The 17,157-nt window shown below is 44.6% G+C and overlaps 2 protein-coding genes and 1 long non-coding RNA gene across 3 annotated transcripts in view; 1 reads left to right on the forward strand and 2 right to left on the reverse strand.

Annotated features, from left to right (window-relative positions):
- dyrk2 (dual-specificity tyrosine-(Y)-phosphorylation regulated kinase 2) overlaps positions 1-15,895 on the forward strand; it is a 31,854-nt gene extending 15,959 nt beyond the window's left edge. The window contains exons 8-9 of the transcript XR_003933335.1: positions 251-255; positions 15,885-15,895. The gene's annotated coding sequence lies outside the window, so the exon portion shown is untranslated. The remainder of the gene's footprint in view (positions 1-250; positions 256-15,884) is intronic.
- On the reverse strand, positions 8,193-8,749 carry LOC115404346 (uncharacterized). The gene is made up of 3 exons (XR_003933336.1): positions 8,699-8,749; positions 8,487-8,622; positions 8,193-8,411 (listed from the first exon to the last, which is right to left on the reverse strand). It is a non-coding gene; the product is annotated as an uncharacterized LOC115404346 (long non-coding RNA).
- On the reverse strand, positions 11,037-12,812 carry LOC115404621 (heparan sulfate 2-O-sulfotransferase 1-like; the record flags this gene model as incomplete). Its single annotated transcript, XM_030114027.1, has 3 exons — positions 11,037-11,126; positions 12,085-12,311; positions 12,719-12,812. Coding segments are annotated over 3 exons (411 nt in total), but the record flags the coding sequence as incomplete, so codon positions are not given.
- Positions 15,896-17,157: the final 1,262 nt, after the last annotated feature.

Here is a 17,157-nt window from a genome sequence, read left to right on the forward strand (position 1 = left end):
GAGGCCAAACAGCAGCTCCTGATTGACTGCAGGAACAGACGGGCCGACGGTCCGCACCTGCATTTATTAGGAGAAACGCTAAGAGCCTTTATGAAGGGGATTATCGAAGACGGCCTCGGAAGCCACGTCTAAGTGGATTTCCCGTGTTGACATCAAGTGTGGATTATACCGAGAGAATGAAGTGACGCACAAATGGCTGGAAAACCCTGGACGTCCACCCTGACGGCGGTCCAGAACAGCGGGCGGAGAGAGACTGTTTGTAGTTTGAACACTGAGTTTTAGGAGTTCGCAGCTTTTCTCCAGGTATGAGGAGCAGAACAGAGAGAGAGAAACTCCAGAACGAATTCGAATCGTAGGCTCCAGCTGCTGCACGATCCTGAGAAGTCTGAATGTGGCGGTGTGAGTCAGACACTTTCTGCTGAGTCGCTGCTGAGTCGGCAAAAATGGCTGATCGGTGGAGGTTAATCCGGACTCCGAGGTGTGTGTGTGTGTGTGTGTGTGTGTCTGTTCAGGTATTATTGTGTCTTATTTGAGTCAGTGTGTATGCACAGCATGCTGTGGTGGCCGCGTACACACACAAAGACGCAGACTATGGTAACCTAATGCGGGACAAGCCGCTGCAAAGCATTGTGGGTGTGAGCGAGCGTACTGTAACTGTAGAGCTCATTAAGCACTTATTTATGTTTCGGTCCCTGTTTACACACACACACACACACACACACACACACACACACACACACACTCTGTCACTTTAAATATCCTCTAATGTGATGATCCAGTCACACACACTGTAAATCCTCCATCGGCCATTCAGAACATGACACCACATTTCATACAGCGCCGCCTGCTGGATGGTGTGTGTGTGTGTGTGTGTGTGTGTGTGTGTGTGTGTGTGTGTGTGTGTGTGTGTGTGTGTGTGTGTGTGTGTGTGTGTGTGTGTCAGTATAATTGAATATAGCAGGCACACACTGATCTGCTCACAGGGTCTCTGAGTTCAGGACGAATGGAAAACCGTGTGTGTGTGTGTGTGTGTGAGAGAGAGAGAGAGAGGTGTAAGATTTGTGGGGTCAGAGGTCAGGTTATTTCCAGCGTCTCTCTCATTGGGTTTGATCAGTCCGCCGCTGGCCGAGCGAGCCGTAAATAGCGAGCCTCCCCCGAGTGTGTTCATCAGAACATTAATAATCATATTAATGCTAATGCGCTAATGCCGTCACAGCTGCGGCTGCAGGTGGAAATGTGACCACAGGAATCACTGCAGCTCCAGGCACTGATTTAAAAATATTTCACCCAGAATTTGACCTGCAGCTCCTCGACTTTCACATTCAAGCTCTGCTGCCACCCAGTGGTAGAAGGCCGCTACAGCACATCTGAAGAGGCTACAGCTTTACTGACTGAACGTTACATGTTCAAAGTATGGATTCTGTTTGGGTTTGGAAACTATTTTCATATATGTGATCTATCTATCTATCTATCTATCTATCTATCTATCTATCGTGGACATGGTGAAGAGCAAATAAAAGAAAGAAAAAGAAAATGAAGAGAATATAAAATGATTCTTAAAAGATTAGTTTTATCATCAACAAGAGAACAAGGGAAGAAATCTGACAGATCACAAGAAAAGATTTAGTCACTGCTCTGAAGAAATTTAAAATAATGAGACCAGGAAGTGACGGTTCACCGGTCGCAGAATATTTTAAAGAAGACTTTCCTCAAACTCTCAATTCATCCGCTGGTCTCCACCAGCCTGTCCAGCCCGGCCGTCCGGATCTGCATACACGAAGAGTTTGTTTCTGCTCTGCTTGTCAGCATCCGCTGTGTCCGCTGGCGCCACACCTCGTCTTTATTAATCGGTGCATCTGGGCGCCTTCCCGCCTACAGCACCGTCTTACTTGAATGAATGAGTGTGATTGTTCTTTTAAAGAAATGTTTTATTGTTATTTAAAATAAAGTGTTTTAACCTGAGGCAGGGGCGGACTGGGGGGTAAAAGTGGCCCAGGAGACATGGACAGACTGGCCCACTTCATGCGTAGTGTGGCAACCAACCAGCCAGCAACACAAGTTTCATGTTCCTGAGTTCCTCGCTGAAAAAAGAACCAATTTGGACCACAATCGTATAATAATAATTAACCTTAAGCTTTAAGGAGCTTATTGTAAAATAACTGTAGGTATATTATGATTTTATAGCATGTTGGTACAATAGAATTTAGCTTACCTATTTGCCAGTCTGTTAGTGACACCACATGTCTATACCATGAGTAAACCACTAGAGGGCAACTTAATTACAACAATAAGTTCATTTCACAACGTTTGTTTTATTTAAAAATAGATGAACAATATAGATGTAAATATTATTTCTATATATATATATATTATAGATAAATAAACTACACAGCAAGCAACTATACAAACAGCTATATACTATCATGTGATAACTTATCCTTTATATAAAATAAAAACTGTGCAGCTATTATACAAACAACTATACACAATAATACAATATAAAAACTTATAGTTATTTATACCTTAACCTTTGTTAGTCAGTTGTGTTAAAATGTTTACAACCATCCACAATGTGGATCACAGTCCTCTCCGGGTCCCCTCTGGAACACATGCAGGCCTATATGGGTGAGAGACAAAACATTACATTAGCTATAATAACACATCATGCCGTCCTGAAACCTGGGTTAAAACTAATAGGTCACATTGTAAATGTTAGTTCAAGAGTCTGTAACAATAAGTCATTCACTAATTTAAAGATTGGTAAGTAGCTAAGTCACACGCAATGTGAATAGAAATATTCCCGGATTTCGGTGCCGATGGTGACCTTCATACAGTCGGCTATTGGATAGTGGTGATGATGTAGTTGATGGTTGTTTGATAGGAAAGTGACAAGGGAACCTCTACCTCCTCTTGATCCAGAGTCAGACTGATGGATTTGTTTGTTTTTTTCTATATTGAGAGTGAGGTGTTCCTTGAGACAGACATCATATTTTCCAAGTAAAAGAATGATCTCTAAAAAACAGCCATGATCAATAGTCTCATCATCTAAGGTGTGTGCTGCTTCTGCCTGCTTTCCTCTGTGACTCAAACCCCTTCTGCCGATGAGCTTGATCACATCTATGATGCGCTCCAAAACTTGTCACCTCTTGCATACTTGCTGTCTGTCATACTCATCGACTCTCAGGTGTATGTGGGTGAAGGTGGTCATGCCAGTGATAAAGGAGCTGCTATCTCAACATTACCAGAAGCCATGCAAAGAAAGCAGAAGAGTGTTTTGGTTTGTTCATTATATGTCAGTCATTTCTGGTTTGTTCCATCAAACAAAATGGCCTCTGCACTACAGGGCTGTCTGCCTTCTGCTTGTGGTGAAAATGGAGGAAGACGTCTAAGTCTCTGGCTTTGGCCTTGTGAAATAATCAACTGATGGGGGGAACCTGACTTCTTGTCCTTGGCCTTCTGCGTCAGCAGCATGGACATCAGACTACAAAAATGATTGGCAATGTGAATTGTTAGAGCAGTTTTAGTGGTTTACTATCAACAGCATTTGATATTAGTGCATGTGGGTTATGGTTGGGCAAACAAGCATTATTGTCATCAGCCTTACCATAACAAGTCTGGGATTCACTTCTCTGTCCACATCTGGGTTATATTTAATCTAGATAAGAGATTAATATTATTAATTATACTAGTTTACCAATCATCATCATCATCATCACCATCACGCATCATCATCAGTAGGTATTTTACATAAAAAAGAAAAAAATAATAAATTCTGGGATGTATCACTGAATTATTCTGATAGCGAACTTGTACAGACAAGTAAACAATTCATTAATTTATGGTCATTTAGTATTACAGCCAATTAATTGATAAGAACAGGTTAATTTCAACCAGATGACAACGTGGCTACAAAGGTGAAAGACCCCATCCCATCATAATTAGCAACAGCACAGCCAGGTTCACATCTACAGGAAATTTCGCTGTGCTGAATTATCTCACTTTAACCAAATACATTTTCATCAAAGCATCAACAAGTACCAAACATAACTTACTTGCCGGTCATGAAGGGATTTTCTCTTTTTGTCCCTGAGCTTCTCAGCGCCACCTTTTCCTTTTGTTTTGTTTTGTTTTGTTTTTCTCCATATTTTCTGCATTCTTGCATCCATCCAAAGTTGCCGTCAGATGTCCGTCTCGGCTGTGTGTGATTGACAGTTGACAGCAGCTGCAGAGTGAGGGAGTGGGTGGGACGTAACCACCGCAGGGATGAAATGTGATTGGCTATCAGCAGCAATCACAGGTAAACCAGCCTATGGCATCAGGAGCTGTCCAGCTGACAGTCCAGCCTCCTTGTGGAGCGGACCATAGCGCTGTTGGCGGTGTCGCGTCAGACTTTTTTTTTTTTCTCGTGGTCCGACCGGCCCACTGAGGCAGCGGCCCACCGGGAAACCTCCCGGTGCTCCCGATGGCCAGTCCGCCCTTGGTATCTAACAGGAAAAGACGTTTTCGTGTGTCTTTGGGTGAAGAGAAGCTCGAGCTAAAGAGCTAAAGCTAGCCAGCGTTTTTGTTTTGAACGAGCAAAACTCAAACAGGCAGGCATGAAGGAAAGAGAAAAAACGCTTTGGGGGTGTTTTTGGTGAGTTTTAGTTAATTAATTTTAGTTAATTCCAGAATTTCAATGAGTGAAAAAAACAACACGATAGAGCCGGGACGCGAACCCACGAGCTCTCGGGTGAGAGGCGTACGCTCTACCACTAGACTATTACTCCAGACGGTAAAAAGGGACGGTTAAGAAGAGGGTACATCAGAAATCCATTGTAATCTATGCTTCACATGTGTTCCAGCACCTGAAACTCCACAGTGGTGTGAGTGAACAACGCCACACCACCTCCACTCTTCTTTTGTCTGTGTCTGTCAAGCATTTCATCCCCTTCAATGCCAAAATCACTTCTCCACAGCACTGTTTGACCAACTTTCTGATGTTGCTCTGAAATTCAAATGGCATTTGAAGTGACCTACAAACAACATGGTGTTTTCAAAGTTGGTGTAAGGGCCTCAGATATTGAGGTGGATCATTGATCATCTGTTACATTAACAACAATCCTTATTTGTACAGTTTGGACTGTGTGAGTTTCAATCAATTCACACGTCTTCCCTTTTCCCACAAGGGGGCGCCACCAGACCACAAGTCAAGCTGATCTGAGACCGGGTCAGAGCTGTGTTTATTCTCCACATGGAAAGAGGGAAGTCTCCCAGTCACCCGAAAGCATTTCTACATTTCTCATATTTGGTCAGAAGAAAGCACAATGTGCTGCTTTGTGTGTGTGTGTGTGTGTGTGTGTGTGTGTGTGTGTGTGTGTGTGTGTGTGTGTGTGTGTGTGTGTGTGTGTGTGTGTGTGTGTGTGTGTGTGTGTGTGTGTGTGTGTGTGTGTGTGTGCGCGTGCGTGTGAGCGTGGGTGTGTGTGTGTGTGTGCGTGCCCCGTAGTGTAGCCTTGCGGTTAGCAACACAGGCCTGGGACTGCAGGGTAGCGAGTTCGGTTCCCGCATTAGCATACATACTGATCCACTGCAACACGATCGAGACACACATGAACCACTTTAGAACCGCAGAGCTACTCTGCGGGGGCTGCTTTTGCCCACATTCTTTACACCATCCTGTTTGCCAGCTTTCCTCCACCGTAACCTCTTCAATGTGCTTTTAGCATGCCAGCTAATGTTAGCTACTCTTGCTAGCATCGCTTCATTATACTCTGTTACTTTGGACATTTCTCCATTTTATTTTCACAAACTCATTTCTCTTTCAACAAATGAGCGAAAAACCACTGGAGAAAAACTCGAATACTCAACACGAAATAATATCAGGGGGACTTCAACACAACTTTATTTGCACATTAAATCAATCATAGTTCGCTCAATACTGCGCATTTTTTTCATCTGCAAACGTCATTCAAAGAGGCATGATAGAGGCCACAATTTTTGGCGTTTTCAAATGTTTATAATGAATAAAATAATATTTTAGAAGATGCTGGCAGTTCCCGGCATAAAGAAATGCCGCGCGAACACTATTTCAATTGCATATAATGGAGATGAGTGTGACTCCTGGTGCGACCACATGACAAGGTTGTCAAAATCCCACCAACCGAGTCCTGCCAGGTCGCCGACAGCATTGTGACATCGATTTCACATGGTCTGGCACACCTGCTCCGGTTGCGGCCACAATACCAGCGATTGTTTTCCACTTGTTCAGGTGCATGACGGGAAATTGTGACGTCAGAAAAAGCTGATTGGACGATTGAAAAAACTCACTTCCTGCTCTTCGCCCCGCACCTTCTATTGTGTTTCTATAGTTTTTATAAACAAACAAACAATCAATGAGAAATCGCCCTCCGTGCTTCACTCACGTCAGTGTTTTCTTTGGTGTATCCATTGTTCTGCTGCCGTTCTCTCAGTCATGTACCACTAGGTGGCGCCTGGGAGTGAAGCCCTCGAGTTTGTGTTACGAGCCTGTCGGGCTTCCGTAAGCTGGAGTTTCCAGAGTTTTCCACCAGCCCAGAGGGGATTGGGAGGGGTAGGCCACTCCGCTGCATCTCACACTTGTTAGGGATATACACCTTCTTCACTAAAACCTTTTGCCCTCTTTTTTCAACAAACCTTTCAACTCTTACAAACTTTGGAACGGAACACACACACCACACTAGACTAGCTTTGGCTACAGATTGAAATGGATTAGGACTGATAAATGTTCTATGTGTGGCTAAATTCCTCCTAAGAGACAAGCATTAGGATCCAGGAAGTGAACTACAGACCAAAGACCTTGTGTCTTCCAGACCTCCAGAGACAAAGATGTGCTCTGCAAATCCATCTAACTTTATTACCAAGTCAGCATTAATGTCAGCTGCTTTTTTCTTGTTGTTGTTGTTAATGGGATGAAGTGAATATGAGACAGTTGTCGACTGAAGCCCGGGGTTATTTTGCTGATGTGTGTGTTCAATATCTAGAACATGAATAAGACTTGTATGTGTGTGTCATTTTCCAGCATCCTTGTATTCCCACAGCTGAGCAGCCACACTTAGAGGAGGAGGAGACTGGAGACTGACTGTGAAGCAGCTTTGTGTGGAACTCCAGCTACTAAGGTGTATGTCAGGTTCAGAGGTCATTCATGAACATGTTACTTGAAGTTGTTGTGTAACTCTCTCCTACTTGAGTTAATTTACTGTAAAAAACAATGTAAAAAAAGATTGTCCTATTGTGTTTGATATTTATATGAGAATATATAGAAATCCCCAGACCTAAACACAGAAAATCTCAATACAAAATCAGTTTCAAATATGTGACACAATATGTTTTCCAGGAGCTTTTCCGTCTGTGCAAGATAGCCAGAGCCTTCCCAGTGAGCAGTGCAGCATGTGAGCGAGCGGCCTGGGTGTCCTCAGCATGTCCAAGCCTCTTCTTGGGAGAGTTTCAGCGCGGCTGACACTGTAGCTGAGGTGGATAAGTGTTCATTTCTACTTCAACACTTTTAAGGTTTGAGCACCTGTGGAAGCACCATTTGTAGTTGTGTCAATTAAATTATTGAACAAGTTTTGAGCACTTATGAAAGCAGAACGTGAACCTGTGTATTGTCCCAGGAGTTAAGCTGATGTATTTACATCACATCTGTAAATAGACAAAAAAGACAAACTATGCATTTACATAGTTTTACGTTGTTTCTTTTTTTGACTGAAAATGTGACGTACTGCACCTTTAAACGCTGGAGTTTCATCTCCTGACATGTGACGGCCGTCTGTCCAGCAGAACATGACTCTGATCGGTGAAATCAACCAGCTGCGTCTGGCCAGGACCCAGATCAAGGACTACAAGACTCAGGTCTCCACGTTCAGAAGGTCCAGCAGGCTCCGGCCCGCCTCGGATCAAGGAGCAGCGGGGGGGCCGAAGGAGGACGACCTCTGACCCCGTCAGCTCGGGGATCGGCTGAAGAACCAGCCTCAGTTCTTTTCTCTTCGTCGTCATGCAGCAGCATCAGCTTTACAGTGAAATCAGAGTGGAAATGTGTTTCTAGATTGAAGTCCAAAGAGGCTGGGCTGATCAGGAAAACAGAAGAGTCGGCATGTGGTCAAACTTTTCATGAGAAAAATATGAAGACAAGTGATAAAGAATTTTTCCAAACACATGGTTGACTTGGTTTGTCTTTATGAATCATTAAACAGAAGACAAAACAGCATTAAACAGATGAGCTGTCAGACTGTGGAACCCCCCTGGTCTGATCAGGCTGTGAAAGTGAGAAGATATGAGAACAGTAAACAGGCTCAGATGTTTGCAGACATCTTGGCGGCGGCGAGCTTCAGGTCTCTGGAGTGAGCCTGGATGCGCTGGTGGAGCTTGTCCACGGCAGCGGACAGGGTGTTGTAGATGGCCTGGAGGGGACAGGAGGAAGGCGTCAGCGTGGGAACAGGAAGTGGCCTGCCGCTGCTGCGGGAGGCCGCCGGTACCTGGGCTTTCTCCGTCTCCTCGCCGCAGACGTCCCTCAGGCTCTTGATCTCGGCCCTCAGCTGCTGCGTCTGGCCGGAGATCTTCTGGATCTTGTCGGCCATCTCCTCGCGCCTCTGGTGGATGTGGGTGCACTGGCTGAAAGAGCGGCTCGGGTCAGCGGGGGCGTGAGCGCGGTGGACGGCGTGCGGCGCGGAGGAGCGCAGGCCCGTACCCGAGCACCTCCTTCACGTGCTGCTCCTTCACCTCCTTCTTCTGCCGCCGGATGTTCAGCTTCATGTCCAGAGCTCGCTTCAGCTGGCCCTCCTCCACACACAGGTTCTTCAGCTCCTTCTGCAGCTTCACACGCACGCACGCACGCACGCACGCACGCACGCACGCACACACACACACACACACACACACACACACACAACTGATAAACACAAGAAACTCATTTCCTTCAAAGAAAGCTGAGAAAAGAGCCACGCTCACACGCCTGCGTGTGTGTTTCAGTTTAACTATCCTTCCTAACCCTGTTGGAACCAGAGACCGGGAGACCATTTCCAGGACCAGGAGGTTGGTCCTGATCGCAATGAACACCTGGAGTAGGACGTGAATCTAGGGTTTGTGGACCTGCGCTGACCCAAGAGGGGGTGGACAGAGGCATGTTGGGACGGACCGTTCCAAGCGACAGCCCGGACGACCCATGCTGTCTGACTGAAGGAGAAAGCAGCCAAGTGGTATCACATCTGTCACACTCGCCTCTCTAGGTTGAAGAGCTCCATACCTGGAGGAGAGGACACACCGGCCTCCTAACCTGAAGAGAGGACTGTGGGAAGTCAGTTGTCCACCGAGGCAGTTGAGTATCAACACTCATCTCACCATTTTGTTTTAAACTGTTGCTTGTCTGAACATTGCTTTATTTATTCATTAATTGATGTACTTATTTATTTATGTACTTGGAGACATGCTTGCAGACCATGCAGAAATGTATGTTTTGCAGGAATGTTAATTTTGTGGTCCTAAAATCTGTTTTTGGCCAAGAGGGGGATTTGTGGGAAATCTTACATTTTATTTGAGTGCTTGCTTGCTTACATATAGTCTAGTGGAAATGGACTATAATATGAATGCATATAATGTGGCTTGTAAAACTGCTTGTGTAGCTTTAATCATAACCGGACGAGCCCCCAGAAACTGGGGACTGACTGAGCCACGAGGCTGGGAGTGAGGATGGCAAGGTCTGATGATCAAGGTTTTGTCCACTGTAGGGACGTTACTGTTGTGTTTCTGTGTGTTTGTCTGCTGTGTTGTCCCATGTTTGAGGAGGATGGTAACGAGAACGATTTCACAAAACACTGTGTTGCTTCCATCATCTCCAGCTGCAATCTGATGTCAGCGTACATGCAGGCAGTATCAAAATAACATACTGTGTAGTGGAAGCCAAAATGACCTTTCACAGTAAATGTCTCTTCTTATATCAACTATGTTATGCATTGTATGACATATAACAATCATCATGAATTTCTTAAAATGAAATTAAGCATATTTTACCACAGAAAATGGACAGAAACAATAAGATCAGAGGGTGTTTAAGATTGTGGTTACGAGTGTCATTCAGTGTCCAGTGAACCTTCACAAAGCAATCAGGAAGCAGCCATGAGCAGTCAGTCCCGCTCTCTCACCAGCACTCTGAAACATGTCCGCAGAAAAAAGGGATCTGCATCCAGAGCGTCTCAGGTTTACAGTCAGGCCCTCCTGAAGACACACACTCACACTGCAAAAAAGGATTTCTAAGAAAGTAAAAATAATCTTATTTCAGGGATATTGTTCTTATTTTTTTGTCTAAAAAGTCAAATAATCTTGACAAGCAAGTTTTGTTCTCGAAAATTATTCTTGTTTTCAGAAAGTATATCTAACATTTTCTCAATAAGACACTACAGCTAATATTGAGCTAGAATTACTAGTAATAAGCTACAACAATGGTATACATGAAATGCGTTGGATGCCATCATCCAGCCAATCACGAAATTCAAATGTAGTAAAGCTGTTCAACCACTTCGGTTTTTGTCACAAAAATAGGATTTTAAACAAGTTTGCACTAAATTGTAAAAGTACTGTCAGAAACGAGTAGACAGTAATATAAAACATGCATTTATACAGTTTATCAGCAAAAAAAAAGTGATTTTAAGTAAATATTTCTTACACGACAAAGTTTCTTTGCTTGTTAGAAGCAAATTTTCTTACATTTTGGACTCTTTTTTCTAGTTTTAAGACACATTATGGTCTTAAAGTGGCTAGATTTATAGTCTAGTTTAAAGAATTCTAGCCAAGTAAATTGTGCTTACCCCATCAGCAGATTTTTTTGCTCAAAACAAGAAAATTTGCCCAGATTTAAGAATATTTAGCTTATTTCTAGTAGGGCGTTATTAAGGAGGAGTGACAGTGGAGCAGAGCTGGACTACTCTCTCTGATCAGAGCTGATAATATATGAAGTGTATCCTCCAGACAAATACAAACTGACCATTTCTAAGTACTGTGAATACTATCACTACCAGCGGAAGTGAAAGATCTTACTTTGCGAAGTCCAGATAAGCCATGTGGCCGTGGTAGAAGCCGGGCTGCTTCTCTTTCCATGAGGTGATGTTTTTCACAACACGAATCTGGAGATGTCAGATTAAAACAAGCTTAATATGGAAAAGAGTAGCTGCAGTTTGGTGCTTGAGATGAATGTAAAAGTTCTGAAGTCACTGAAAGCTTCTACCAGATGGACATTTCAGTGAGACCGAGTCAGCTCAGCTGTCTTTCCCCAAAGGAAACAGAAAGCAATGTGGGCCCAACAGTGACTGAGGAGGACTTCTGTAGACAAATTAAAGTTTTCCAGATTAGTGATGTTCAAAAACAGAGAGTTGAGCGCTGTGTATCCAGGCAGTGAAGTTTAAGACTAATAATACTGGCTCACAGTCGCACATCTCAACAAACCAGTCCAAGCTAAAAACAACAAACGAGTGGTTATTTGATTGTCATTATAAAATTAAAAAAATGAAAATTCAAAGTTCTCTCTCAGGGTCAAGAAGGGATAAAAGCCGGCTGAATTTCAGTTTGTGTTTCTAGAGTTTGGGGAGATTGGTTGGCATCGCTGGGCGGAGTGCGGTCGCAGCTTCCTGGACGGTGGAGGGAAGACTGGAGCACAGTGAGAGCAGGACAGGTCGTCCCCCCACTGCTGGGGTCCACGGCTGCAGCAGGCCGGCTGCTCCTCGGCATGGCTCTATTCCAGACACATGATTGGTTCAGCAGGGAGCAGCTCTTTGTCATTATCCGTCAAAACATTGAAATATGGAATCTATCCAAAAGCTTATTGGCCGTGTTTCATATGTCTACGGAGGAAAAGTTATTTAGTGATCAGTATCTACGGTATATAGTTTTATTACCCAGCCCTACTCAGGGCGTGGTTAAAGCTTTGTCATCTGAAAGCAGAACTTTTCTGAAGCAGCACAGCAGCGTGCAACCACGCCAGAGAATGTGTTATTGAACCCTTTGTCTCTGCTGCATCAGAAGCACCAGGGTGAATGGAAACCAGCTGGTGTGGGAGCTGGAGTCCTGCTTGTCCTGCTCGCTCACCTGGTCCTGCAGAGAGAGGACAGGGTTGTTTGGGGAGATGTTGACGTGCAGGACGTGGAACTGGTTTTTCCTGCAGAGGTCGTAGGCGATGTTGGTGAAGGACGTGCTGGCCGTCTGGGGCACTCTGTTGTAAATGATGACCGTGTTGTCTCCTCTGGCCGGCGGCGGCTGGTCCTCACCGACACGCCGCTCAGTCTCAGCCACCTCTGGCTTGAGGAGGACGCTCTCTGAGAGGGACGGAGAGCAGGACATGTGAGGACTCCTCAGAGACTGATGGCAGACACCATTATATTCTTGAAGAAAGTTGTGACTAGCGTTTTGAAATGGTAACAAATTTAGCAGGAAGGTTATTATTAATGAACCGCCTCCCCCTATATCACTGCTGGCCAGTTAGCTGTTAATCATGTCAGTAAAAAGTTGAATTGACGTTTGTCTCATGGTACATGGCAGAAGCGGACCCCCCTGGGAGATGTCTGCCTGGATCTACTGAGAAGCTCCCGGGAGGCCCAGAATCAGACTCCTCGCTGCGATCAGGTGTGGTGAAGCAGGACCGAAGTTCTCCAGACCAAACACCAGCCGCTGTGTTTCTGCGACGCCTCTCAGAACGACTGCTCCACGGCCGGGAGCGTCTCACCGAGCTTCGCTCTCCACTCGTCCAGTTTCTGGATCTGCTTCTCAATCAGCATCACGGACACCCCGAACACCAGGACCGCCAGGAGGAGCAGAACAAAACAACATCAACCAGCATGTTACACCAACGCTGTTTGTGTCCATATGGGAAGAGCACCTGAGGCCCAGTCTGCATGTCCGCCCGCGGACAATCAATCCATGAAGTCCTGCATGGAGATTTATTATTATGAGAATAAAGTCAGAATTCTGAGTAACCTGTGGCAATCAATACTGGTACAGTAGAAAGGTCAAACTTTGTGAAATAGAACCAAGTTTATGAGGGTAACACATGATGGAATTACTTATTGCTTCAAAGGCCTGACATCTGAAAAGGCCACAAACTGAAAAACAAAAACTACCCAGTCATACTTGATTCATTCCCATTGGGAAATTGCTTTTTTCACATTGAGCCATCTAGGATTCTAGGGTCACAGTGAGGGAGCACAGGGAGCTTATGGGGGTCAAAGTTCAGGGCCAGAGACCCACAGTGTCTGCGCCTCCTCCACTCCTGCCCTGCTCCATCGTCCCTCTTCTTCCCTACAGGGCCTGTGGTGCCTGAGCTGAAACCCGCTGCTGTCAGAATGGGCAGCAACACACACTGTACACCTGCTTCCATCGTTTGGTCCCTCCGGATGGAACCACTGCTCCACAGCAGGGCTGTCAAACACACAACCTGCAGGCCAGAACATTCAAACCACAATGAGGCATTGACTTTTTTTAGTTGTCAGCTGTTTTCACGGAGCCAAGCCTGCTGATGAGGGGCGGGTGGGCAGGACGGGGCCCTCATGAAGTTATCCAGTATTTAAAAACAAATTCAAACACTAACTGAGAAAATCATACATATTCAAATAATACATAGAAGCTCCTAAAATACCTTATTTTTCTTGGCATGAATGCACTGCTCCCGTGAAGTCCAGAAAAAGTCAAGCAGTGCACTAAATTGTACAGATGGGGTCAAAATAACCAATACGAAATCCTGAGGGTGGGTGTCAAACCGTTTTACAAGGAATTATCGCCATCTACTGTTCAGCTCTGTGAATAGACGTTCAGCTTTTTCCCCCTGGACTCTATTTTCACTGGCAAACACCCACGTGGTCCGTGGCCCACCAGCTGAGAAATATTTGGGGAAAACATTTGGAATTGTCAAAAAAGAAAAAAGCTTCAATGCAAAGCTGGTAATCGTGGGTGCAACTGTAACTGGTCTGGCCCGCCTGAGATCAAACTGTTGTGGAAGTGGAAAAAGCATCTAAATGATTCCAACAGCATTCACCCCCACCAGCCTCATGACAGAGTCTCACCTCTACAAAGGCTGAGATTACACTCAGGAGGGAGGAGGAATCTGTTTTTTCCAATGAAATGGACTTCATGTAAGAGTTCTAAAAACTGCTGTCCATCTGAAAACGTCAATATCAAGATGAGCTGCTGTCAAATTCAGGAATCAGTTTTCTTCCAGATGAGCATTTGGAATCAGCTCTTATAAACGGTACTTTGTGGATATACAGCGTGGCTCCTTCACAAGCTGCTTCAGTCTGAAACAAAGGAGTCCCTCACTCTCCTGGATCCAGAAAAGGACGTGGGTGCGGGTGTCCAGGCGCCATCATTGCCACTTAGTGACTGTGGTCCGGATCAGCGGCATCAGGTCTGCATCAAGGCCTCCACCGTGTGGAGCTGGAGGCTGGCTGAGGCGCAGGACCAGCGTTGATTGGTGAGGGGTCCACAGACATCCAGTGTGCTGATTTCAAACTGTTATTTCACACAGTCAAAGTGTCTCCAGTGGATCGTTCAGGTTGGAAATGAGGGTCAGGAGGGTTTTTTTTTTTTTTTTTGAGGACATTGATTTCAAGACTACAAAGTCAGAGAATCAGGCAGCTCAAAAAAGGCATGGTCATGGATGTCATGGACTGTTTGCTCCTCTCTCTCTTAAACCCCATGTCTTGATCAGAGGGCTGTCTTTCCGTGGCTGCTGAGGAGGGTTGAGCCTCTGAACCAGGATCTCCATCCTCTATAGGTGGATGTACTGTCATCTGTTATTTCCTGACAGGGTCCCTCATGCATTCTGCTCAACACTTATGCAGCTGACAAAATAGACAAAATATGTTGTTGTCACAAAATTATTATTGGTCTCACGGAAACTTATATAATAATAATAATAACAAAGTCCCATAATAATAATAATAATAATAAACTCCCAGTCTTGCAAATGGCTGTAGCAAACACACAACTATGCAGCGATTTTCGAAAAGAAAAACTGCAATTTCAACAGGTCTGCGTGGCCTGAATCATAGCCACGTTAATAGGGTTTTTAATAAACCAAACCGTTTGTAAATCCGTCAAGAATTCAGCAAGTTCAGTGTGTTATTGTCTGTGCAGGCTGCTCACCTTCCATCCACCACTGCAGAGGCTCCGGAGAAGCCCCCTCGGGAAGATGGAAGACCGCTTGGCAGACGCCATGGCTGAGTACCGACTCCACCAGGCAGCGGTAGAAGGACACCAGGAGCTCAGTTCTCACGTTATTCTTCCTGACAATCCTCAGGAAGTAGAGTCTCTGCTGTGCCTTCTTCAGAATGGATGTGGAGTTTGCAGTCCAAGTCAGGTCTTGGCTGATGTATGTGCCCAGGAACCTGAAGTCTTTCACTATCTCCAGCCTGTCCCCGCTGAGTGTGATGGGCTGTATGTCTGGTTTACACCTCCTGAAGTCGACTAGCAGTTCCTTTGTCTTGGAGGTGTTGAGGGTGAGGTTGTTGATGGTGCACCAGTCTGACAGTCGCTCCACCTCCATCCTGTAAGCAGTCTCATCTCCTCCAGAGATGAGACCCACCACCGTGGTGTCATCCGCCAACTTGATGAAAGTTGTTGCACTGCTTACCGGGACGGCTCTGGCAATGAAAAGCTCCTGAAAAACATAGTGTGTCACATATTTTCATTGATTTTTTTAATTGAGATTTTCTATGTTTAGGTCTGGGCTTTTCTATGTATTCACATGTAAATATCATACACAATAGGACAATCTATTTTTAAATGTTTTTTTTTTTTTTTTTTACAGTAAATTAACTCAAGTAGGAGATAATTACACAACAACTTCAAGTAACATGTTCATCAGTGACCTCTGAACCTGACATACACCTTAGTAGCTGGAGTTCCAGACAAAGCTGCTTCACAGTCAGTCTCCAGTCTCCTCCTCCTCTAAGTGTGGCTGCTCAGCTGTGGGAATACAAGGATGCTGGAAAATGACAGATTGCACACATTGCACATTGCGCAAAGTGTGTCATTTGTAAAGTCAGAACACCGTAAATGACCTGTCATATTTCACCAAACACCAACGTGAGAATGTGCGTATCAGTGACTGGGGCTGGTCGTTGCCACCATAGACATAATAAAGAGTAGACCCCGCTTGGGGCGCTGCGCAACGAGAAATACGGCCGCCATCTTGGTCCGGTCCAGAGGCGCATACGCTCCAGTCATTTGTGTGGAGATTCAGCCGGAGCTCTGCTGTGACACCTGTGTGTGGGACGGTAGCGAGCAGGGCTCAAGGAATAACTTTTCACAGATAGGATTTAATGTTTTTTCAACATCACACCTGACTGTAGACTCATTAACAATTACAGCAACTTTTAGGAACAGATTTGCATTAACTTGAAAAATGAGAATGAGAGGTTCTAAGAAACTTGAAGGAATAAAATAGAATGAAAAAGGAAGAAAGTGAACTCTTAGATGATTTTGTGTTGATCTCCTGTTTCATTTTGCATATTTTCTAAAGACAGAAATAAGAGGAAGAAGTGAGAGATCGCTCTAAGGAGGGAGAATTTCCCAGCAAGAGACTCGTCTGTGCTGTATAGTGAGACTTCAGAGAGCAGGATTTCCACAGGACAGGACAAGGTTGTCCGCCTTGGAGATGGCGTTATTCCATCCATCTTTTTTTTTTGTACATATAATCAAAACAATATGACTATGTGCATAGGAACGAATAAAAAGCCAAAAGGCTTGTACAAATGCTGCTCCTGCACAAATTCAAAGTGAAAATAAAAGAAATAAGCATGTAAAGGTTGTACATAAGAAGATGACTTAAAATCCAGCACAAAAACAGAAAAAGAAAAAGAAAGAGAAAAGAAAAGAAAAAAAGAGAAATCTTACAAAAATATAAACAAAGAATAAAAGAAAACACACAATCTAAAGCAATTCCCATGTATCTCATGTGTTGTGTTTGGATTAGGTCAGATATTGCGATATTAAATTGTTCTTTAAGTTGCTTTTGTAGTTGAACATAGACGAAGCAGGGACAGGCACATTAATATAGATCGTCTCCCACTGGTGACAGAGAAATAAGTGATTCCAGCGTTCACAATGATCACGATAGAGAATCTGTCCAAACAGATGATCCCCCCTACCCCCACCCCCCAAAAAACA

Source organism: Salarias fasciatus, chromosome 17, assembly GCF_902148845.1.
Source record: "Salarias fasciatus chromosome 17, fSalaFa1.1, whole genome shotgun sequence".
NCBI lineage: Eukaryota > Metazoa > Chordata > Actinopteri > Blenniiformes > Blenniidae > Salarias > Salarias fasciatus.